Genomic DNA, 25,455 nt, shown 5'->3' on the forward strand with positions numbered 1-25,455 from the left:
TGGGTGCATATATATATATATATATATATATATATATATATATATATATATATATATATATATATATATATATATATATATATATATATATATGATTATAATATATTATAAAATTTATCATATAACGTATATTATATATAATATATTGATAAAATACTATAAAATATAAATTTTATATATATATATATATATATATTTATATAAAATATAAAGTTAACGTGACCAGGCTTAGTCACCGAGTTGACCCAGCCAAATCACAAGTCACTCAAAGATGAGCCAAGTCATGAGTAACTAGGTTTTAAAACCATGGTTTGCTCAAGGTTACAGGAAACTCTCATCGTTTACAGATAAATCGCTTTTGAAACTCAAACCTAACATTTTTGAAACTTGTGGAAAACTTTTTAAAAATGCATGAGAAACCTGTTGCACATCACATGGAAAACCTACTTGGTATAAAAAAAACTCCATTACTTTATTTAAGAAACATGTTTTTCATATTGTTTGAGCTCAGCTAGTTTAACTCGGGTTCACCATGAGCTCGATCTCGAGCTCGGTTGGGCTCACCACAAAAAAATGAGCCAAGCTTCAACACCCTTAGTCTGGTTCGTTTGACTCATTTACAGGCCCTGGAATGCAAATGGGCTGGAGATCCAATTTGGATTCATCTAGATCTTCAAATACGGGTCGGATCCAAACAAACGGAGCCAGATATATTCAAACCCGGAATGGAGGTCAGGTAAACAAAGAGTAATCAAACGAAATTAAAGTCTAATTAATCCGACAGGCTTTATCATGCAAAAAATTAAGAAAAAACTTACAGAAATATGATTAACTTTTAGTCTATTTATAAAAACACGCCTAACTTTTAAAATATTACAAATACAGGCAGCTTTGTTGTAAGTATTCCAAAAGTTAGGCGCGTTTTTATAATTTTCTCAAAAATTAATCACCCCATTTTATCGCCCGGATACAGTACCCTAACCAAGATCCAGATACTGACCAATTTACACAACCGGATGCAACGTCGGGTCAAGGGTGACCCGACCCACATCCAATTAAATAGACGCTCCCGCTCGCGTCGGGGCGCGAAATGCAGAGATCATGTTGCCGTATTCTCTCCGCGCCGGTGCCGTCCGGCGTCCGCTCCCCGACGTCCGGCCATCTCCGCCCCGTCCTTCCACCCTTCCGCCACCGGCGCCATAGGACTCTCACCGCCCTCCGCCTCCCGTCTCTCCCCTCCCTCTTCCTCCATCCATCGCTCACAGAGGTGGCATTGGGTCGCACGTGCCGAGCAACGCCTTCGGCATCGCACACGTGCGGGGTTGGCTGGATCCCGTCGGCGATCAGCAGTGCCCTCGTCGTCCTCGCGTTCGTCTCCTCTCTGGCCGCCCTCCGCCTCCTCCTCTCCGTCGTCCCCCCGGATTTCGTGCGGCGATGGGACGCCCTGGTCCGAGAGGAGGAGGAGGCCTGGGCGGAGGCCCGCGCCATCCCTTCCCACGTCTGGCAGGCGGTGGTGGCGGCGGAGGACCGGCGCTTCTTCCGGCACGCCGGTGTCGACCCGCGGGGGATCGCGCGCGCGGCGTTTTCGCTCACTGCGAACGGAGGCGGGAGCACGATAACTCAACAGGTGAGATGAAGGTTGCGCTTCGCGATTGCGGTTCTTGATTGGTTGGGGTTTCTGGATTCTGGGGTTTTCCTTTTAGGATTGAATTAGGGAAGAAATCGGAGGGAAATAAGACTCTTGGATGAAACCGACGAATCGATGGAAGAACAAAGACCTAAAAAGGCTAAAACCCTGATTCATGTTTCCGTTAATGAGTGTGTTGAGCTTCAGCTCTAGATCTATGTTATTGGAGAAGTGAGGAGTTGCCAGAATGGGTGATGCAACTCCGACTCTGTGAGATTTGCTATGTGCAAGTTTGAATTTCGCAATGCCACATTGAATGCCTCTCTGTTGTGATTAATTGAATTCCTAGAGTTGGGAAGCCAAGTACGGGACCATGGCTTCCCAAACACACAGAGATACACAAACTTCGGAAAACTTTTTCTATATAGCGTTGTTGGCTAGTGTATTGATCGATATGCTCAATCTAATTGGAAGTTCTACTTTCTTCGGTGTCCATGACAGCTTGTGAAGAATATGCTCCTGAAAAATGAGCGCAGATGGGCTAGGAAAATTGCGGAGGCACTAATCGCTGTTTGTTTAGAGAAGAAAATGTCAAAGTGGAAAATTTTGTGGGCTTACTTAAGAATGGTGGGTAATATGCATGTCCCAATTACTTTGAATATAGTAAAATCCATTGCTTTTAAGAGTTTCACAATGCAGCTAGCATAAATCTCATTGGTGCTTATAGGAAACTGGCTATTTAGCTGATTTGGTTCATTAATGACATGAATTGAAGAAATCATATACTGCAACTTTTCACGATAAAGCCCAGGTGCTCACTAATTTCGAAGCACCAATTACATTTTTTGTTTAAACAATCAGTTTTATATCTTTGGTATGTATATTTGCCTATTTCCTCTATATTAAAAAGTGTTGTTTTGAACACTTTGGTTGATATCCTTGACTATACGCCATATAATTCTTTTTATGTGCTTCATTTATGCAGTTCTGTAAAATAGAAAGGTTTTAATTTTTCCTTATTTTTAGTGGTGATTCAAAGAAAACAATAAATTGATTTTATTTGCTTTCTTTGAAAGGGAGTTCCTGCACTGCCTTTTAGCTTATAGTTTTATGGCACTTGCAACAAGCATTAGCAAATGGATGAGAAATAGCTGATTCTTGTAGTATAAATTTGGATCGAATGCTAGAGAATACCTGCATTGTTTTTTCACATGCGTACTGGAGCAATTTGTTATATGAAAGAAGAGAAAATCTTTCCCTTGGAGAACATGTGTCTGTCCCTTTGAAACCTTTGGCCTTTAGGCTTATCTCAAACAGCATAAGCAGTAGATTTTAGAGGTTTAGCTTTTGAAACTCTTTAGTAGATATGCACAGAGTATAAGGAAGGAGACCAATATATCTGACCTCCAAGTAAGACACCGACATTAAAAGCCAGAAAAAAATCTTTTTAAAAACGTGTAAATGTGATTTTTCATTTCTTCTTTCTATGTGCAGCAGTGAGTTCTCATTACGCATGAGTAGGGGTGGGCATCGGGCCGGGAAGCCCGAGGGCCAGCTCAGCCTGCCACAGGCCAGGCTTTTGTCCCAGCCCGTGTATGTATATATATAATATACATTATATATTGTATATATAACATAATATATATAAATTATATATATTATATAATAGGCCCAACCCGGCCTGATTAGGGCCTACCGGCCTGACAGACGGGCCGTGGGCTAAGGTTTTCCCAATGAGCCGCCCCAGCCCGATTCCCACCCCTACGCATGAGCATGTAAGCACCATGAGTGCATTGTACTATGATAGTTTCTAAGGTGTTCAGGAACTACATTTCTTCTACATGTATTGGTTGAGTGTTTAAGTACTACATTTCTTCTCTATGTAGTCTGACTGAATCTGTTTGGGTTGCTTTTTAACAGCTGGAATGCATGGTATCAGGATACTAGAACTGAAGTGTTGACTTCCTAAAACTAAGACTAGAACCAAGAAATAAAAAATCAGAACTAATTTAGTAACTCAACTAGATGCACAACTGTCACGCCCCAAAACCGGCCCATAGTTGTTCCTGTCTTAAGGTGTGACTTAAGGCTGTTCCTATCTGGCTTTGGGTCTTAAATAACCCAACAAAGCTTTACTAAATCAAGAAAATGAACATTTACAGAGAATTCATACAATTCTTTCTAATAATTCATCTTTCATTAAAATCTCCAATACAAGACAAAATATAATTATGAAATGATTAATCATGTCTTCTAAAAGATAAAATTAATATCTGCACTGAGGTTCTGATGCTCACAAGACATTTTGACGTGGATCTCGACAAGGAAGTCAGACTGTTAGCAATTCTGGTTCTGTGCAGAAAAAAAGGTGAAATCATAGTTTGGCATTTCCTAAAGAGATGGAAATTTGGAAGTAATATAGTCTACTGGAAACTGTAGAGAGCCAAGAAGTTCAATCTCCTGGAGCTAGGAAGTTACCTCTGTAGAGTTTGGTGGCATTGTGCTTAGTTGGTGGGTTCTTATCTTGACTATTCTAGTGGGCAAGCAATTTGGAATCTTCCTCAATTTGACTTTTGACAAAAGCAGGCAATTGACATTTTAAAAACCCAGAATTCCAATTTTCTTAGTGTTTGTGTCCTTTGCTACAAGGATGTTGAGTTGGGTTTTATTTTCTGATTGTTGCTTATTTTTCAGCAAACAGTTAGAGTTAACTTGGCTAGAAGATGATTGAATGCCTTCTACTGTCACAACTTGTTGACAAATATTATTGGGTGGTTGAATAAGGCCTACATGAAGAAATGTTTTTTAATTTGATATCAGTCTCTTTTACTCGAAGTCTCAAAGAAAATCGATAAGCATTTAAGTTTCCATTGTCTACTCATTGCCATGTTAAAAGGGAGATCTGATTATAGGCAGGCATCAAGGTGATGGAGGTTGACTTGTCTTGGGTTGGCCTTCACTGTTAGATTTTTGCTCTTAATTATTCGTGCCCAGCTCTTTTGTTGCTTGTTAGTTTGAAGTTGACTCTTTGTCAAATTGTTGTCTATGTTTTTTTGAATGGCATGCCCTTTTTGGTTTGAAGAGAAAATGAAGAGGAGTTGGATACACCTAATTGCTAGTCACACATTGAAATTCCACATGGCAATTAGTCGACGGCCAGATGTTGGCACCAAAATTCTGAAGCTTTTAAGAGCCTACCAGCAGATGCTGTTTAGGAGGTTTGTGTAGACAGTAGAAGGGGCTGTGTTTTTCTGAAAAGACATTACACCCTAAGGCGCTTTTTATGGACCAGACCTCCAAGCGTGAGTTTAGGTAATTTTTTTTCTATGACTGATCAGAATTTGATCTTTGCTTCCAAGTGAAGAATCTATCATCTTGTTAAACATATTATTTGCAACATCATGCTGCAATATGTATTCAAGTGGCCAGAGGGATGTTCATTGGTTAACAGGTTAAGGTATTAAAAGCTCTGATGGTTGTTGTTTGGATCTCTTCCTAAATAACCCCTTCCATTAAATTGGGTAATTTAGAATCAGGAAACATGATGGTTGGATCTAATTGAAGAGATGTAATATTCTAAAGTTAAAGAAGCTAACAACTGCCATTTGCAAGCCTTGAATGCAATGTTATCAATATATGATACGATATATCGTAGTATAGGAAGGGGAACTGATACGATTTAGTGCTTATATCTTATTTGGTATGATTATCGTACTGATACAAAATGAATCATATGATACGTGAGTGTATCATACTGTATCGTACGAGTCGACACTTTTTTTTTTGTTTTCTAGCACCGAAAGAAGTGGCGACTGGCCACTTATGGGGGAGCCATTTTTTAGCCCCCAATGGTCATTTTGAACCTGTTTGTGCATGTTCTCTCTCCCCAAACCCCTTTTCTAAGCCTATCCACTTTATTTTGAGATCAAATTCTCCTTAAAAATTGGAGCTTTTGCTAGATTTGAGGCCTAGAAGTGTGGTTTGCCTCAAATCTCACCCATTTCTGCCCTACCCAACCCTTTTTTGTCTTCTAGCCCTCAAAATTGAACCCTACAACCCTTCTTTTGTCCTAAACCCCCTCATTTTCATCATACACACTCATTTTTTTATTTATAACCCTTAAAATCGAGTTATAGTCGCTTGATTTATCCTAAATCCACCAATTTTCATCATACACACATTTTGTGCCCTCTAACCCTCAAATCCGAACCCTAGAGGGTTTGATTCAACGTATTTGGAGCATGGCTGTATCAAGAGACCCAACATGAAATCATTGTGGACCGGTTTATGAAGGAAATACTTTGCTCAACCGCTGCAACTATTGTAAGAGGGAGATACATGGAGGCATTTCTAGGATGAAGCATCATTTAGCTGGCACAAAGATTAATGTAGCCACATGCAATTTTAAGCATCTACCAAATGTTGTGAAATGGCAGATGCATGAGTTATTGAAGGAATCTCATAAGAATAAGTAGAAAAAATAGCAAGAGGCAGCAGAAATTGGGATCTAGGATATGTCCCAGCCTTGGGAAGACCCAAAAGTGCCACCTGAAGCGTAAGGGAAAGCAACTGATAGTGTGACCTTTCCCACTGTGGATGAGTTGGAGATTTTATGGCAGTAGAAGGGCAAAGGGCTAGATGTGGGGACAAGTAACAATGGTACTGGACGTGCACCAATTCATGGTGGACCTGATGGTAGTAGTAGAGGAAAGAGTGGAGGAGATAGGGGATTTATGAGTCCGGGATGTGGGATTGATGCATATTTCTCTCCTTAGATGACTTCTGCAGCCCAACCAGATATACGTTCTGCCATGTCCTCCAAGAAAATAATTAAGCAGGTAGATTTAGAAGTTGGACGTTTGTTTTGTGAGACATACCATTAAATGTTGCAAACTCGTATCATTTTCAGGCTATGGCTGATCCAATAGCCTGTATAGGAGTTGGTTACAAGTTGCCATCCTATCGTGCATTAAGAGACAGGATTTTGAAGCAGAAGCAGTAGTGTGGTGAGTTCAGAGATTCTTGGAAGACTACGGGCTGCACCATCATGGCAAATGAGTGAATGGACAGGCGATAACGAAATTTGGTATATTTTTTGGTTTCTTGTCTTAAAAGTATTATGTTTTTTAATTTTGTTGATATGTCTAATAGACAAAAGACAACAGAGGAGTTGTTTGTGATTTTTAAAGATGTGGTGGAGGATCCACTAGAAGGATGGTGGTCAATAGCTGCAACTTTTCTCGCCGTTGTTGCACTATTTATCGCCGCTATGGATCTATAAAGGCGACAAAAAAGGCCACAAATTTTTGGCCTTTGTTGATTAATAACGGCGACATTTATAGGTCGCCATTAATATGTGACCCAACATCAACGAAGAGTTTCCCCATGACTAGGAATACCAATAGTGGCGACCCACCCTTTAACAACGACATTTCTATGTCGCCTTTATAGCCTGTAACGGAAAGTATAACTTGTCGGCGTAGTCGATAACAACTAGAAGTAAGTTGTCGTGATAGGATATGGTGGCGACAATTAAGTCTCCATTATAGGCTATAACGGCAACAATTAAGTCGTTATAGGTTGTAACGGCAACATAGGGTTAAGGTCGATAACGGCGACACATGAATGTTGCCGTTATAGGCCTTAAACCTAAAAAAATAATTTTTTTATATTAGTTTTGATTTTTTTTTATATTACATAAAACAAAATATAAACATTCAAATATACACTTCAAACATCCTCAAATGTACATCCATTCAAATATAAACATACACTTCAAACATCAATTCAAATATAAACATATTCGACCTCCTCAAACATTCATCCTTTTCAACCTCCTCAAACATACATCCATTCAAATATAAACATATGCTTCAAACATCAATTTAAATATAAACATACACTAGTGTTTATACATCGTGAAACATACATTCAAATATAAACATACACTTCAAAAAACAAACATAATTCCTCTTCAACCCCCTCCCTTACATCATCTTCAAACCTACAACAAACACACTTCAAAAAACAAACATACATCCTCTCCAACCTCCTCCTTTACATCCTCTCCAAACTTGCAACAAACACACTTTAAAAAACAAACATATGTCATCTCCAACCCCCTCTTACATCCTCTTCAAACCTGCAACAAGCGCAATTCAAGAATGAGTACAATCTGACAATTCAAAAAAAATATAAAAAGAAACAATTATGACAATGATAATGATGATGATGATAGCAATATGAGAATTCAGTCGGATAACTTACAAATATTTTAATTACAATACGATTAAAGGCTCGATAATGCTTTTGCCTTTTCCTGCACTTCCATGATAATTTAGATAAACATAAAGATAACATTAACAAAATATCTTTTCACATTCAAGATGAAATCAACTTCAATTCAATAAATAAATATATATATTTAAAATCAGTTTGTAAACAACAAATTAAAATTAGTTTATATATATTTAAAATCAGTTTTTATATATAAAGATAACATACATCCATTCAAATATAAACATACACTTCAAACATCAATTCATGAAGAAAAAATATTTAGCACTATACTATATGAAAAAAAAATAAACTTAGGAAATAAGAAACTTACCCTCGTATAGTAGCTCTGGAGGTACGAAGACGATCCACTAGTTTATAGAACGCACTTGCCATCTGTTTCTGTCAATCTATTTTAGTCTGCAAAATACAAATTAATAATCTATTAGAATAAGCACTATACTGTATAAGAAATAAAGTTAGAGAATAAGAAACTTATCCTCGTATGATAGCTATGAAGGTACGAAGATGTACCAAGCTTGATAGTTATTGAAGCCTTTTATTGCTTAATTTGCTTCTGATGCATGAAAGTCAGCCTGGTTTTGGTGATGATATTTAGATTCAGTTGCAACATTTTTTATGAAATTACGCATCAGAATATTTATCAATCATCATCTGAATTATCTCGTGTGACAGTATGGGATCTTCGTCGATGGTGTAGGGGGTAATGAATCAACCCCTACGTAATCATCCTCTTGATACAGATCGTTGCCGTGTTCTTCGTTCGGTTCAGATAAAGATGGTAGAATCTTGTATGCATTTCTTGGTATTATCTTTTATGCTATATGTATTTCACTCTTTATGGGATCTCTAATATAAAATACTTGCATAGCTTGAGAGGCTAAAATAAAGGAATCCTCTTGGTATGCTAATTGAGGCATGTTGACATATGTAAAGTATTTGTCCGTACGTATGTACTTATTATCAAACCAATCATATACACCTAATTTCATCTTATATATTTAAATTCAATAATATCTTTTAGAACATCGTAATAGTCTACATCATAAGTCGCCTTCACATGTAACCATTACCCCATTGTTCTGAGAACTGCGGTCTTCACCGTGAGACTGTGTATGAAACCTGATTACATTCACATCACAAGTTTGATAGTACTGTGATTCATGCTCAGGTCCTCTTACGAGAATTCATAATTTTGGAGCATCCTCGTGATTCTGTAAAAACCAACCTGCGAATTCTTGGTCGTGTCGTATTGTAGCTTCATGAATATTGTTGCACAGACTTTGGATTATCTATCTATGTTTCCTTAAATATGGCTCACATTCAACGCAGTTGCTAAGTACATACCGATGAGCTCTCGCATGATTCGAATCTGAAAGTACAAGTAGTAAACCGCCTTCAACTTTCACGTGAATGTTATGTGAGAATACAGACAAACCAGGTGTCCTTGCTATGTTGGGCCTATCATCATGCCGATCCCGACGGTTAAATTTAGTATCAATACCATTAAGATATATTGAGCAAAAGGTTGCACATTCTGTTGAAATATATGCCTTAGCAATAGAAGCTTTCGCTCGTGCTTTGTTCCTCATAGTTCACTTTAATCTACTCAGGAATCTCTTAATCGGATACATCCAACGATATTGTACTGGTTCAACAAGTTCGGTGTCACGTGGTAGATAAATGGCTAGGTGCACCATGATGGTAAAAAATGCGGGCAGAAATATCTTTTTCAAAGTGCATAAAATTACTGAAATATTTTTCATCTTCGTTAAAGCATATATTCTCAATGTCTTTGTATACAACTGTCTGAACATATCGCTCAAACAGATTAAAGGCATGTCGATTGTCTTCTTTAGATATCCACAAACTGCAATAGGAAGTTGGCGATGGACGTGATTATCATGACTCTTCATTCTCGAAAATTTAGCATCGTTTATGTTTATGCATCGCCCAATGTTAGATGTGTGGCCGTCGGGAAACTTCACATTCTTCAACCAATCACGAAACTCTTTCTTATGCATACTTGAAAATATGTATTGTGCATGTGATTTCTTCGGTGTTGCAGCTCTTCTATCTAAGTGCAGGTGACGACGTATCTTTCTGAGTCTTAAATTTTCTTGTGCATTTTCGTTGTCTTTTGTTCTTCTCTTCACGTCAAGTAGCGTATATAAGATATTGTCACATATGTTCTTAATATGCATCACATCTAAGTTGTATCTTAGCTTCAGTGATGACTAATATGGTAGTCGGAAAAATATGTTTTTTTTTTAAATTTAGATATAGTTTGTTGTCAGCATGTTCTTTTCTTTTTTCATAAATCCATACTTTTCAGAAATTATCAATAATGTTACTTAATTGTACATCTAGTTCACCTCCAAATAATTCATTTGGTGGCTCTCTAAACTCCACTTTATCGTCGAACTCCTTCTTTTGATGATGCCATAGATGATCTACTCTTAAGAATCGATGGTGTGTCATGTAACACGTCTTTTTGCTGAACTTCATGCTATCTTACCCACGTTACAAACTAGACACACAAGCTTTTCCTTCGTAAACCACCCTGATAAGTTGGCATATGCTGAAAAATAATTGATAGTGCATATTACCGTCGCTCGCATCTGAAATGTCTCTTTAATTGATGTGTCGTACGTGCTAATGCCTTTATTTTATAACTCTTGTAAATATTTGATTAACGGTTGTATGTAAACAGCTATTTCATTTTCAGGTGCCTTTGGTCCAGGGATGAGTAGGAAAAGTTGTATGAAAGGATCTTTCATATACATCCATGGAGGCAGATTATACAACAATAATACTGCGGGTCACATGCTTTATGATAGACTCATATTTTTTAATGGATTGAAACCGTTGTTTGCCAAGCCGAGATGAATATTGTGAGGTTCTGCCATGAATAATATATGTTCTCTGTTAAACTCCTTCCACACTGCAGAATCTGATGGATGAATTAATATGTTTTCATCACTTGCACGTCGGGTCATGTGTCACCTCATATTTGATGATGTTTTTGTTGTCATGAATAAGCGTTGCAACATCGGCTTTACGGAAAAATATCATGACACTTTTTTAGGGACTTTCATTCTTTTGCCTGTGTAGTTTTCGCTCCTCTCAGAAAAGCATGCAGTCATTCACACTGCATCTATATTCACGTAATCAAAGTTGGTGCAATTCACAAATTTATTTGACTTGTAGTAAGAGTTTGACAATCTTTTTCACTCAGGCAATGCCTCCAACAAATCAATCAGCATGTCGAACGATTTGTTACTTCAATTGTACATTAATTTGATATGTAACAGCTTGAGAATGAAAGCTAGTTTTGTTAACTTTGTATAGCCTGGATATAGATCGTTTTGGGCATCACCCATTAAGTCTTGAAAGGGCATGCGTTCACCATCATCGTCTGGAGTTGGATCCAATGTTGTCCCCATAATAATATCGTTCAACATTTCTTCAAGTTGTTGATGAACCTCTATTTTATCCTCGTTCTCATCATGATGTACGTTCACATCATCTACGTGGGTTTGGGACACACTCACATGGGACTGAATATATTTCATGGTAAAATCACGTCCAATCAAGTGTAGTTTGATCGGTGGTAAAACTTTATATTTTTTATTCTTGCAGTCCCGACATGGGCATCAGAGTCTACCAGCAGAATGGACATGAGTACATGACGCTTCAATGAATCGATCAATTCCAGATGTATAAGGTTTTGAACTTCTGTCGTGAATGTGTATCCATGATTGATCCATATTCACAGACAGTGACCCCAGTGGCATTTATAATTAAAAACATAAATTTTTAAAATTCTATAAAATGCCCTAAATTTCTAAGTTTCTAAAATTTTAAAAAAAATCAAGTGGCAACGGAATAAGAAATGCAAACTTGGAGTTCAGTGGCATAAGAATAACTAAAAAAAGATTAACCGAACATGAATTGGAAAGAAAAAGACTATAGAGTCATCATTTTTAACTAGGGCTGGGAAACGAGACGAGCAACTCTTCAATGAGTTGAGTTATGAGCCAACTCATTTAGATAAATGAGCCACACACAAACATGGCAAAGTCCGCTCAGTTTGGCTTGTATAGGTCCATTTTACGTATTATACAACAACAACAACTACGCCTTCATCCCAAAACAATTGGGGTCGGCAATATGAACCAACAAAGAAAATCATTATGGGTCTTCCACATGAATCCTTCTCCTCCAATCATTTCTATCCAATGCCATGTCCTCGGTGAAGTTCAAAGCATTCATATCCTTTCCTATCATCTCCATCCAAGTCTTCCTAGGCCTACCTCTTTTAACTAATATATTTTCCCATTTCTCCATCCTTCTAACTGGAGCATCATTAGGCCTTCGCCGAATATGTCCAAACCACCGTAAACGATTCTCTTTCATCTTATTTTCAATGGGTGCAACGCCTACCTTCTTACGTATCTCCTCGTTCCGAATCTTATCTTTTATTGTATTTCCACACATCCATCTAAGCATGCGCATCTCAGCTACACTCATTTTTTGAATATGATGTCTCTTGGCAGCCCAACATTCCGTACCATATAGTAAAGCGGGCCTAATAATCGTCCTATAAAACTTTCCCTTCAACCACAATGGCATTCTACGATTGCACAACACTCTAGTTGCACTTTTCCATTTCATCCACCCAACCTTTATCCTATGATTTACATTTCCATCAATTTCTCCATACTTTTGAATGATAGATCTCAAATATTTGAAACAATCATCCATTGGTATTTCTTGCTCACCAAGCTTCACTACACTCCCATCACTACTTCGTTGCTTACTAAACCGACATTCCATATATTATGTCTTACTCTTACTCAACTTAAAACCTCTTGCTTCCAATGTCTGTCTTAGCATTAACCCCAGCTCTAGACTCATCAATCAAAACAATATCATCAGCAAACAACATACACCACGGCACATTTTCTTGAATTGATCTCGTAAGTTTATCCATCACTATAGCAAATAGGAAAGGGCTTAAAGCAGATCATTGATGTAACCCAATCATTATAGGAAAATTGGTTGTCACCCCTCCACAAGTGCAGGCATTGGTTACTACTCCTTCATACATATCCTTAATTATACTAATGTACTTGAGAGAAACACCTTTCTTCATCATTGTCCACCAGAGAATGTCCCTAGGTACTCTATCATATACCTTATCCAAATCAATAAAAAGCATATGCAAATCTTTGTTCCTCTCTCTATTTCTCTCAATAAGTTGTCTAAGAAGATGTATAGCTTCCATAGTTGATCTTACCGGCATAAAACCAAATTGATTCTCCGATATCATGACAACCTTCCTCAACCTAGACTCAATCACCTTCTCCCAAAGTTTCATAGTATGACTCATGAGTTTTATACCACGATAGTTTGTGCAATCTTGTATATCACCCTTATTCTTATATAGAGGCATGAAAGTACTCTTCCTCCACTCATTAGGCATCTTATTTGTCCTCCAAATCTTGTTAAAAAGATTTACGTATTATATATTTATATATTTTATATTTTATGAGAAAGGCGATGGTCCACCTTCCTCTCTTCCTATTAAAAATGTATATGTAGATGTATTTTTTTTTTTTGCAAATCTGACCATGAGGATGTGATCGCCATAGTTGAAAACCTATAAAATATTCTCTTGAATTTAACAAGGATATAAAAATGAACGGTTTTCTACGTTAATAAATCCTACATATCCATTAAAAAAAAGTTTGATCAAAGATTCTGTAGGTTTTTTACCATAGAGATCACATTCATTTGGTCAGATTTTTCAAAAAACATGTCTACGAAAGAATTTTGAAAGGACAGGTGGGTGGACCATCCCTTTTCTTATATATATATATATATATATATATATATATATATATATATATATATATATATATATATTCAAAAATCAAGTCAATCACATGTAAAAACTGTGAATAGAAATTAGATCTGAATCTAAACATGGATCCGAATTAGAACACATTTAGCAAGCTCAACACATTTATGGGATTATAATTGCAAAAGAAAACAAAAAAGCAAAGCAAATAAACACCTTTAGCATGTTGGCATCACTCATATATATATATATATATATATATATATATATATATATATATATATATATATATATATATATATAGGGAAGGGGGACTGTCCAACCAAAGAAAGGTCTAAAATATACAGCCAACGACAATCGGATGGCCAATGATCACACTTGCATTTTGAAGAGAAAAGGAACGGAAAAAAAAAACTAAATAGGGTCAAATAACTTCAAAAAAAAAAGTTGGTGTAGGGCTCTCTCTTATATATATATATATATATATATATATATATATATATATATATAGAGAGAGAGAGAGAGAGAGAGAGAGAGAGAGAGAGAGAGAGAATTCAGAATTCTCATTTTAAACAGAATTCAGAATACATAATCTTATTTTTTTCTTTAAAATGTATGAATTTGACCAACAATATTGGTAGTCCATATACTTATTCCTACAATGAAATTTTTGCAGCAGATCTACTGATGCCTTTAGCCTCCAAATTTTCATAGTCGCTCACTAACATTTTCCACTTTGTTAAAACTGCAGTGAAAAAAAAAATGCTAGAACCCTCATTTTGTTACCATGCAAACTTTTGGAATACATACCAAAGCATGAAAAAAATTGATTAACAATAATAACATTGATACACTGTTTTTAAGGAGAAAACAATGGAATCTTAACAACAACATATTACAGACAGAAAAAAAACAGTCAAAGAAAACACGAAAAAAATTGAACAGGAAAAAAATAGCAAAATAAAACACAAAAAAAAAATTGAATAGAAAAAAAAATAAGAATGGGGCCGTCGTCACATTTTGAACAGAAAAAAAAATAGCCAAAGAAAAACACAGAAACATTTTGAGAAATCGAAAATCTTACCTAGAAAACATGATTCCCTTGCCGAAACCCGAGTTTCACAATGAAAAGGAGCACCTCAAAAGAGATGGTGCACAGTTGTGTCGTGCCATCGTCGGAGGGAGACGAGGCGTGACGAAGGGAGAGACGATGAGAGGGAGAGGCGCTCCAGGGAGGAGCTCCAATGGCAACAGGCGGTGGTCTGGCAAGACTGAGCAGAGAGAGAGAAGAAAAGGGGGAAAAGAAAAAAGGTTCGTCGGGCCCTTTTAAAATACTTGGCTATAACGGCGACTTTTTTCTATCTCGCCGTTATATATCAATAGTGGCAATATTATATGTCCGTTAAATGTTGCCGTAAAAGTTTTTTAATGGCAACAATTAACGGCCATATAATGTCATTGCTATAACATATCTATAACGGCGATATCTAGAGTCGTTGTTATAAGTGTGTTTATAACGATGACATAATTAACGACCATGTAATGTCACTGTTATAAACAAATCTATAACAATGACCTTTTTTATCTCGTCATTATATGTCAATAACAGCAATATTATATGCCCGTTAAATATTATCGTAAAAAAATTTTAATGGCAACAATTGACGTCCATATAATGTTGCTATTATAAACATACATATAACGGTGATATCTAAAGTCACCGTTATAGGTGTGTTTATAACGGCGACATATTTAACGGCCATATAACATCGTCGTTATAAACAAACCTATACTGGCAATATATAAAGGCGTTGCTATAGACATGTCTTTAACGATGACAATTGTGCGCGACTAAGGCATTCACAAGGATACCTAAAGTCGTTGTTATTGCTAAGTCAATAGCAAATACCTTTTTGTCACTATTAAAGAGTCACCACTATTGACTTTGTTCCTTGTAGTGATGTTAAGCATGAAAATGTGGTCCAATTCATTATTGATAATGTAGCAAACTTCAAAGTTGTCAGATTAATGTTGCATGAGAAATTTAAATACTTTGATTGGTGTCCATGCTCAACGCATTGCATTAATCTCATGCTTGAAGATATTGGTAAGATGAAGGTCATTTCTGAGTGCATTGAAATGTGTAAAAAAATAACAAAATTCATTTATAATCATTCTGACATCCTAAACTTGAGGAGGTTTACCTAGGGAGCCAAGTTGATACCCCTGCATTAAGAAGGTTTGCTATGAATGTTTTAACTTTACAGAGCTTTGTTATTCATTAAAATGAATTAAAGCAAATGGTTGCTTCAAATGAGTGGTTTGTAATGAAGATTGCGCAAAATCCTATTGGGGTTGAGATAGTGGAGATAGTCTTCTCTATGGAGTTTTGGAAGTGGTGCAGTATATTTATTAGGATGACAATATCATTCTTGAAAGTGTTGTTGCTCCATAAGCTATTGTACCCTGCTTCGAATGAGGCTCTAGCTATTCCCTACTTGTACGATGATATGGATAGTGCAAAAGAGCATACAACAACTACGCCTTCATCCCAAAACAATTGGGGTCGGCGATATGAACCAAAAAAGAAAATCATTCTGGGTCTTCCACATAAATCCTTCTCCTCCAATCATTTTTATCCAATGCCATGTCTTCGGTGAGGTTCAAAGCATTCATATCCTTTCCTATCATCTTCATCCAAGTCTTCTTAGGCCTATCCCGACCTCTTTTAACTAATATATTTTCTCATTTCTCCATCCTTCTAATTGGAGCATCATTAGGCCTTCGCCGAATATGTCCAAACCACCGTAAATGATTCTCTCTCATCTTATTTTCAATGGGTGCAATGCTTACCTTCTTACGTATATCCTCGTTTCAAATCTTATCTTTTATTGTATTTCCACACATCCATCTTAGCATACGCATCTCAGCTATACTCATTTTTTGAATATGGTGTCTTTTGGCAGCCCAACATTCCATACCATATAGTAAAGCGGGCCTAATTGTCGTCCTATAAAACTTTTTCTTCAACCGCAATGGCATTCTACGATCGCACAACACTCCAGTTGCACTTTTCCATTTCATCCACCCAACCTTCATCCTATGATTTACATCTCCATCAATTTCTCCATACTTTTGAATGATAGATCCCAAATATTTGAAACGGTCATCCACCGGTATTTCTTGCTCACCAAGCTTCACTACACTCCCATCACTACTTCGTTGCTTACTAAACCGACATTCCATATATTCTATCTTATTCTTACTCAACTTAAAACCTCTTGCTTCCAATGTCTGTCTCCATAATTCTAACTTAGCATTAACCCAAGCTCTAGATTCATCAATCAAAACAATATCATCAGCAAACAACATACACCACGGCACATTTTCTTGAATTGATCTCATAAGCTCATCCATCACTATAGCAAATAGGAAAGGGCTTAAAGCAGATCCTTGATGTAACCCAACCATTATAGGAAAATTGGTTGTCACCCCTCCACAAGTTCGGACATTGGTTACTACTCCTTCGTACATATCTTTAATTATACTAATGTACTTGAGAGAAACACCTTTCTTCATCATTGTCCACCAGAGAACATCCCTAGGTACTCTATCGTATGCCTTCTCCAAATCAATAAAAACCATATGCAAATCTTTGTTCCTCTCTCTATATCTCTCAATAAGTTGTCTAAGAAGATCTATAGCTTTCATAGTTGGTCTTTCAGGCATAAAACCAAATTGATTCTCTGATATCATGACAACCTTCCTCAACCTATACTCAATCACCCTCTCCCAAAGTTTCATAATATGACTCATGAGTTTTATGCCACGATAGTTTGTGCAATCTTGTATATCACCCTTATTCTTATATAGAGGCACCAAAGTACTCTTCCTCCACTCATTAGGCATCTTCTTTGTCTGCCAAATCTTGTTAAAAAGATTTGTCAACCATTCTAAACATTTCTCACCCAAGCATTTCCAAGCATCGATAAAGCCTCTGCAATTTCTTTCTTTTGAATCTTGCACATGAAGTCACGATTCATCTCATGAAAATGAATGGAGAAGTCTCCAAGATCCTGAGCATGACTTCCATTAAATAGCTTATCAAAATAATCTTTTCATCTCTCCTTAATCTCCTCATCTTTGACTAAAACCTTTTGTGTTTCATCTTTGATACATCTAACCATACCCAGATCCCTCGATTTTCTATCTCTCATCTTTGCAAGCCTATAAATATCCTTCTCGCCCTCTTTGGTATCCAACATGTCATAAACCTCCTTATATACCTTATTCCTCGCGTTTCGAACTACTTTTTTAGCTTCTTTCTTTGCTATCATATATTTCTCCAAATTCTCATTATCACGACTCTTAGATTTATATAACACTCTCTTTTAACCTTAATAGCTAATTTGACATCCTCGTTCCACCATGATGTATCCTTACCTAGCGGTGCACCGCCTTTATACTCACCCAATACCTCCTTAGCCCCCTTTCTCATGCCACCCGCTATCTTATTCCACATTGATTCTGAATCTTCTTTGAGACACCAATCAGCTTCCTTAAGTACCTGCTCTACAAACATTCCTTGTTTAGCTCCTTTCAGTGCCCACCACTTAATTTTAGGATCTATCCTTTGTCTATCCCTTTTGCGGTATTTTATAATTCTAAGATCTAAAATTAAGACTATATGTTGTGTAGTTACACTTTCTCCTTGTATAACCTTACAATCGATGCAACAACCCCTATCTCTCTTTTTAAGTAGGAAAAAATCTATCTGACTCGTATTAACCTCACTTTTAAATGTTACTAGGTGAGACTATCTCTTCCTAAACCAAGTGTTTGCTAAGATCATATCATAGGACAAACCAAAATCTAAAATCCTTTCTTCACTTTCGTTTCTTTCTCTTATACCATAGCCTCCATGGATACTCTCAAATCCATCCCTACTAATGCCTACATGTCCATTAAGGTCACCGCCGATGAAAAGCTTTTCTCTATAAGATATCCCTTGTACTACTCCATCTAAATCTTCCCAAAATTGACGCTTAATGAAATTATCTAAACCTACTTGAGGTACATAAACACTAATAATATTAATAATATCCATACCTAATACTAATTTAATAAGTAAAATCCTATCACCCTTCCTACGGACCTCAACTACATTATCTATAAACTCACGACTAATAACAATCCCTACTCCATTTCTATTCTTATTTATTCCTGTATACCAAATCTTATATCCCCAAGGTTCTATCACTTTTGCTTTCTCACCTACCCATTTGGTCTCTTGTAGACATAAAATATCAATTTTTCTCCTACACATAACATCTACTAACTCTACCAACTTACCCGTTAAACACCCTATGTTTCAAGTGGCTAACCTAATTTTATGGTCTTGAACTATCTTCTTTACCCCTACCCGTCCAACAAAGTGAGGGAACCCTTGCCTATTTGACACCACACCCGGGCGCCGGTGTGACGCATCGCTTCTGGGCGACGACCTAGCAACCCTTGCCCATTTATCACGGCCTCCGGGCCTATAGAGTACATCGTGTTGCTCAATAGGGAACGCCTCAACGAAATTCTCATAGTGCAAAAGAGCATATTAAAGAAAATTTCAACAGCAAGAAAAAGTATTATATGCTAGTTTGGAGGGTGATTGATAAGAGATTAACTCACCAACTTCATGAAGACATTCATGTTTTTGCCTCTTCAATCTTGTCATCAAATTCTCCCCCACATTCATATACGACAGGGAAGTACAAATGAGTGTCATGAACTCTATTGAGAAACTTAATGTAGATCATAGTCTCCAGAGATAACTCATGTGGAGTTAACCAAGTATGAACAAAATGAGCGGGACTTTGGACGAAGGAACACAATCTAATTGCATAGCTCATTGCGGCTAGGTATACATTTGAAATTCAATGTAATTATATTTAATTATGTTTTGTTTGTTTTGCAAGGATTTCTCTCATGATATATTTTTCTTTTGTTGGTTTATATCAATGGTGGAATAGGTTTGGTGAAGATGCTCCTTTATTATCTAGGTTTGAACAATTAGGGATGCAAGAGAAATTGGAGCTTTTTAGAGCATCCACACAAAGAAATGGAATAGAAAAAAAATAGATTGGATCACTCTCAGATTAAATGATCTTGTATTTGTCGCCTATAACATGAGATTGAAGCAAAGGTAACATTAAGATATAATGTTAGTGGATATACTGAAATACAACTCATTCAGATTTAAGAGTCCATGAGTGCATTTGTGTGTTCAACTTCAAGCATATGTATTATACTTGTATAAGAACTAATATGTATGAAATGTTAGGAGAAACCATGTCACATAATAGGGCATCCAAAGATCAGCCAAAACAAAAGGCGCAACAGTAATAATAGCATTTGAAAATTGCCACCTGATGCATTATAAACCCAGGAAATGATACGATGAAACATAACAATGTGTCTTTTAATGAGCTTAGTTTGATTGAACTTTATTCTGGAAAGAGTAATGCTTTATTATATATTACCATGACTTTGAGTGCTCTACAGAAATGTAAAACAAATATGGATCAATCCAAAGCCAATGTACTATCCTTTGGTTATACAAACATGTTCATGATGCCCCAAAATTAACAGGGTATAACCAGCCTTAGCAAATAAAAAAACCTGTAAATATCAATTTCCATGCAAATGAATTACAAGATCAAAGGGGATCCGCTATGACTTGCATCCCTTTACCGGGATACCTGGTGTCTCAGAATGGCATAGTTTCAAGATGCCAAGATGAGGTGGTATCGTGCTAACAAAGGCAAGAAACATGTTGCATAAGATCCTTACTTTTGCCATAATGTAACTCAGTGGCAGCTGGATGAACATATAAATGCATGCTAACACATTAAAAGAAAATTTTCTTACTCATCCACTGTTATACAACTTTCAACCAAGAATACATGTATTATTCGATATTTTATCAGGCACTCACATGCATATAATAATACATATCATGGAGATTGTTATTCAGTACGAGTAAGCACCTCCGTCGTAAACAAAATTATGTTTTATAAAACGTATGTTATTCCATAAACGAAAATACATGGATTCCATCCATGGATCATAGAGTAAAAGTTTGGATTCACTCATCCACACGGTTTTACACTAAATTACCACATGGAAATCGAATCCGTATTCGATTTCTCACATGATTCAAAAGAAAGGACCCGTACCTTTTAACTGATACTTTGGAGGATGCTGACGGCGAGGACCGGCTCAAGCAGGGGTCGTCGAGGTGTTTGCCGAACATAGGGAGGAGAAAGTCAAAGAAGGGAAAAGATTAAAAGAGAGAAAGAGACGAGAGCAGGGAATGCATTTGGCTGAGATCATTAAACGCTCGTAAGCGAGCCGAATGAGAGGCTGCGTTGCTCGAGCTCGGCTTCCAAGCTTGGCCTGTTATGATTCACTATGAAGTATGAGCCCGGAACTCCAGCTCCAGTGAGCCTAAGCTGATTCGTTTAAGCTTGAGTCGGCCTGAGTCGGCCGTTGATATATTGGATGAGTGGATAGAAGTGCTTGGTGTCTTGGATCATGATGAGGATTGGAGATAATTGGAGGCTGACATGGAGGCTCAGGTGGATGATGACAATGATTATACTGGCCCAGAGATAATATGGATGAATGAGGAGGAGAAGACAACTCAGAAGAAGAATATCCATCATTTGAATATCATTTTTGTGATGATTGATAGATCAGGATGCTTCTTTTGTATTGTTATCTAATACATAACTTTGATATCAAACATTCATGCTTGTGACTTGTGACTTTTGTTAAATGTTTGTTTGGAGTGTTATCTGTATCATATCCAATGTTTTACTAGTGTATGTTTATGTTTAGTTACCCATAGTGCATATATTCATGTTCTTTATTTTCTATTGCATTCTATATTTTTTTAAATTTTTGGAGTTTTTATTTATTTTTTGTAATTTTTAGATTTTTTTTTATATCTCAAGCTCATGCAATACGGGTTCCGATACACTAATTGCAACATTGTATAAATGCCCTTGGATGTGGATTTTTTCTCCTTTGCTATGTAATGCTTATATTATTAATGTTGTGAGTTTTATTTTGCTGGGCATGCATAATGAAAGGTCACTTGTTGCAGATATATTGGGGGCATGGGGTGTATGGAATTAATTCAGCATCTGCCTTTTACTTTGGGAAGCACCCATCTTTGCTCAGTTTGGGTGAGTCTGCACTCTTAGCTGGCATCATACCCTCACCTGAGATTCTGTCACCCTTTAAAGATCCAAGCAGGTTTGACTTGGTCAAGTTTTCTGTCTAGATCCTTTTTTTTTACTAAATTTGCTATTCTTGTGTGATTTATCTCGGAATTGATAGATTTTATGGTTATTGGCTTTTACTCCTACATTTGTGCATTCTCAGATCTTGCATTTGTTTTTGCTGTCTGGAATTCTAACTTTTTTCTTTCATAAAGAGGGAAAAAATCTCAGGCTAGAACCCTGAGGAGAATGGTGGAAGCAGGCTATCTTGATATTGAGACAGCACTTTGGGTTGTGAAGCAACCTATTTGTTTCTATAATGATGAAGTAAAGCAGGCATCTGGAATTTGGCGTGCTTTCGACCCTATTAAGGAGGTATTATTGGAGATTTTCCTTATTGCCCATCCTGACTGAGGACTGCCTTACTTTTGAATTGAAAATCTGGAACCACATTGTTGGTGTTTCTCTTGTTTGTGTCTAAAGCATGTATGGTAGACTGATATTTTCATGGATCTAATGTAGCTGCATGAGAGAACCTTCAATAGTAAGGTTTTAGATTTTATACAAAAGCTTAAACCTGAATCCTCAATGTCATGTCATGCCATGTTAATAGTGGATATACTTGAGATCAGGAACTAACTTTTTCTGGTTATATTATGCTGGCTGTTTTATGATTAATTATCTGAAAACAATCTGACAAAGTAGCACTAAAAGACAGCAATTTATCCTGCTTGGGATTCATTTAGATAGTGGCAGGCATAAAAACCCAAGGGCATACATGACAAATGAGAATTCTTAAGCATGTTACACTCGTAAATTTATCATTTGGAAATTTCTTTTTGACACTTGTCAGGCTTACACAATTGTATATTTACTGTACTCTTATATTCCTATGTATGTGCATGTGATTCTTTCTTGTTGTTCGCTTAGTGGCATAAGATGCCAGAAAGTTTCTTCTTACATGATATTAGTGTAAAGAGTGCAAAAGTGTGGGACCAAAACATCTTTCTGGTTCTCACTGGTATTCTGTGAGGCTTAAGAGAGAATGTGTGCATCAAGATATGGAGAGATGAAAAAAGATGCAAGATACATTTGAAAAGTACAATGAAGCAACCCAAACAAAAAGGGCCAAATAACAAAGGTATCCAGAAACATAATGAACAAACAAATAAAGAAACAGACCATATGCATCTTTGCACAAACATTTTTGTCAATAATCTTCATTTTTTTTTATAATCATCTGTACACAAACATACCCTTCACATTGGTAGAGACGATGAGTTTACAGAGGAACTGGACCAAGCTATGGTAGAGACTAAGCCAAGTTGGTGAAGTATTAAGTAGTCTGAACATATGCGAAATGATGACATCCTGTGAGAACTTGTAATGCCATAATCTCTTGGATAGCAGAGCAGATGAAAGACTGGGTCAGAAAGGCCTCCTATAAATGAGGATTGATGACATCTATGTTTATTCTATTAACCATTAATCATCTGTTATATTTGGTGTGTATTCATCTGTGTCTTCTACTGTATAACATATAAAAATATCAATACAAGATTATCTGGTTCAGTACCTTTGTTTCTTGTTAAAAGTAATTCCTGGGATATGAGAAGCAGCAAAATACCAATAAGGTCCATCTTTGGATCCCAGAACATTTTTTAATAAAAAATAAGTCGTCTCCTATAATGCTCTTTAGCAAGAAAGCCAAAACCGATTTTAGATGCATAGACTTAATAAACAAATCACAAACCTTAATGGATTTAAAACTACTGTAAATGTGTGTACATATGTACAAGAACCTAGGGTAAAACGTGTTGGACTTTCCCCTCCCTTATGTCTCTTTGTGTCCCTATATATGGGATAGGATTTCAACTATGCTCCTAAGTTTCTTGTGTTTATTATCATGCAGAAAAAATGCATCATTGGGGGTATGAGTGGCAGAAATTAATTGGAGATCCATGAATTATAATGTGCATTGTCAAGACAAAATTAGAGAAGATAGTGGACTATTGTGGCATCACCAAAAAGGTGAAACTGATTATGAAATAGCAGTTATGGCAACTTTGGATTCATTTGGTAGCATTCTCTATTGGCAATGCTTAACCAAAATCATCTATAACCAGAAACCTTGATTCCCTTTATCCTGAAGTTGGTATTTTATAAGTTTTCTGATCAGTGGTTCTAAGGAAATTGATATCTGTATAGGCAAAATATCACTACCTAGTCATGAATTAGGTGGCCACATCCACATCCTCATGATGTTAGCTTGTGCCTGCTTCCAAAGTTGGCAGTATCAGGAACAGGTACTTCATAAACATCGTTGACATTAGAAACCTTTCTTTTTACAGCCCCAGGAAGAGAGAACTGTAGTGGATATGGATTGTTTGAACTTTTGAACCTCAACAAAGTTTGGTGCCATATTCTTGCATTTGTCACAATATACTTTTGCAACTCCTCAATTTGCATATTCAGTGGTTGTTTTCTTGCATCGTCATGACTGTGTTGTTGGAAAGCACCGGTTATGAGCATTTGCAATTGCAGGAGAATTGAAGGTGCCACGTCTGTGATTCTCTTATGCAAAAACATGTCTTGGTGAACACGTTTAAGCTGGCATAAAAATAGAGTAAACGAAAAAAGAAAAGTGCATCATATGCAAAATAAAATCTCCAATCACAATTAATGGCAGTTATGGCCATATTAATTTCTTTGCTTTCTAAAATGTTATCCTTTAGCTTCAACCATTTAGAATACCAACATTCATTTGATTGTTTTGTAGGAAATGGTGAACTCCGTAAAAATTGTGAATGAACATCTGATCTGGAAGGATATCTGGGACTGGGAGAGGGAAAGTAGCGTCTGGGAAGTAAGAGAGAACATGGAAGTTTGGTCAGAGAAGCATCAGGAGCGCATGAACAGAATCAATAATGTGGGAATCAAATTGGAGTATTTGTTAAAATTGGTTAAGAAACTATGATAAAGCAAGGATCTTCAACATAAACTGGAGCTGCAATTTATTTTCAGGCCAATAGATGCACATGCAGCATGTACTATGATGGTGAGCTTCATGTGATACATTTTCTTCATAGGCTATTCACTTTTCACATTCTTTTTTCATGTAATGAAGCATCATGAGCTTTGATGATCAACACATGGTGGATTCTACTTTTAGAAGGGGGTGTCTTTCAAGTGTTTGACCATGTCACCTGATGCTCATACAGTAGATGCGGTTAACCTTGCTTCCAGTGGGTTTGGCCACTTACCTCAGTTACAGAGAAACAATAGTAAAGGTCTTCTTTGAGATTGTATTTATAGTTATATTCATTCAGTTTTGAGTATATTGGTTTCTCTGTTAATTGTAATTATTCTCTATACCGTTTCCTGTA

The 25,455-nt window shown here is 36.7% G+C and overlaps 1 protein-coding gene across 1 annotated transcript; it reads left to right on the plus strand.

The window, feature by feature from the left end:
• The first annotated feature begins 1,090 nt into the window (after window positions 1-1,090).
• On the plus strand, window positions 1,091-25,455 carry LOC149846728 (uncharacterized). The gene is made up of 5 exons (XM_089992285.1): window positions 1,091-1,627; window positions 2,129-2,254; window positions 21,952-22,103; window positions 22,285-22,444; window positions 24,849-25,455. Exons 1-5 carry the CDS (start codon window positions 1,091-1,093, stop codon window positions 25,044-25,046), a joined length of 1,173 nt encoding a protein of 390 aa, XP_089848411.1. The 3' UTR covers window positions 25,047-25,455.

The sequence above is a fragment of the Nuphar pumila genome, chromosome 2 (assembly GCF_984573655.1).
Source record: "Nuphar pumila chromosome 2, dmNupPumi1.hap1.1, whole genome shotgun sequence".
In the NCBI taxonomy this organism is placed as follows: Eukaryota; Viridiplantae; Streptophyta; class Magnoliopsida; order Nymphaeales; family Nymphaeaceae; genus Nuphar; species Nuphar pumila.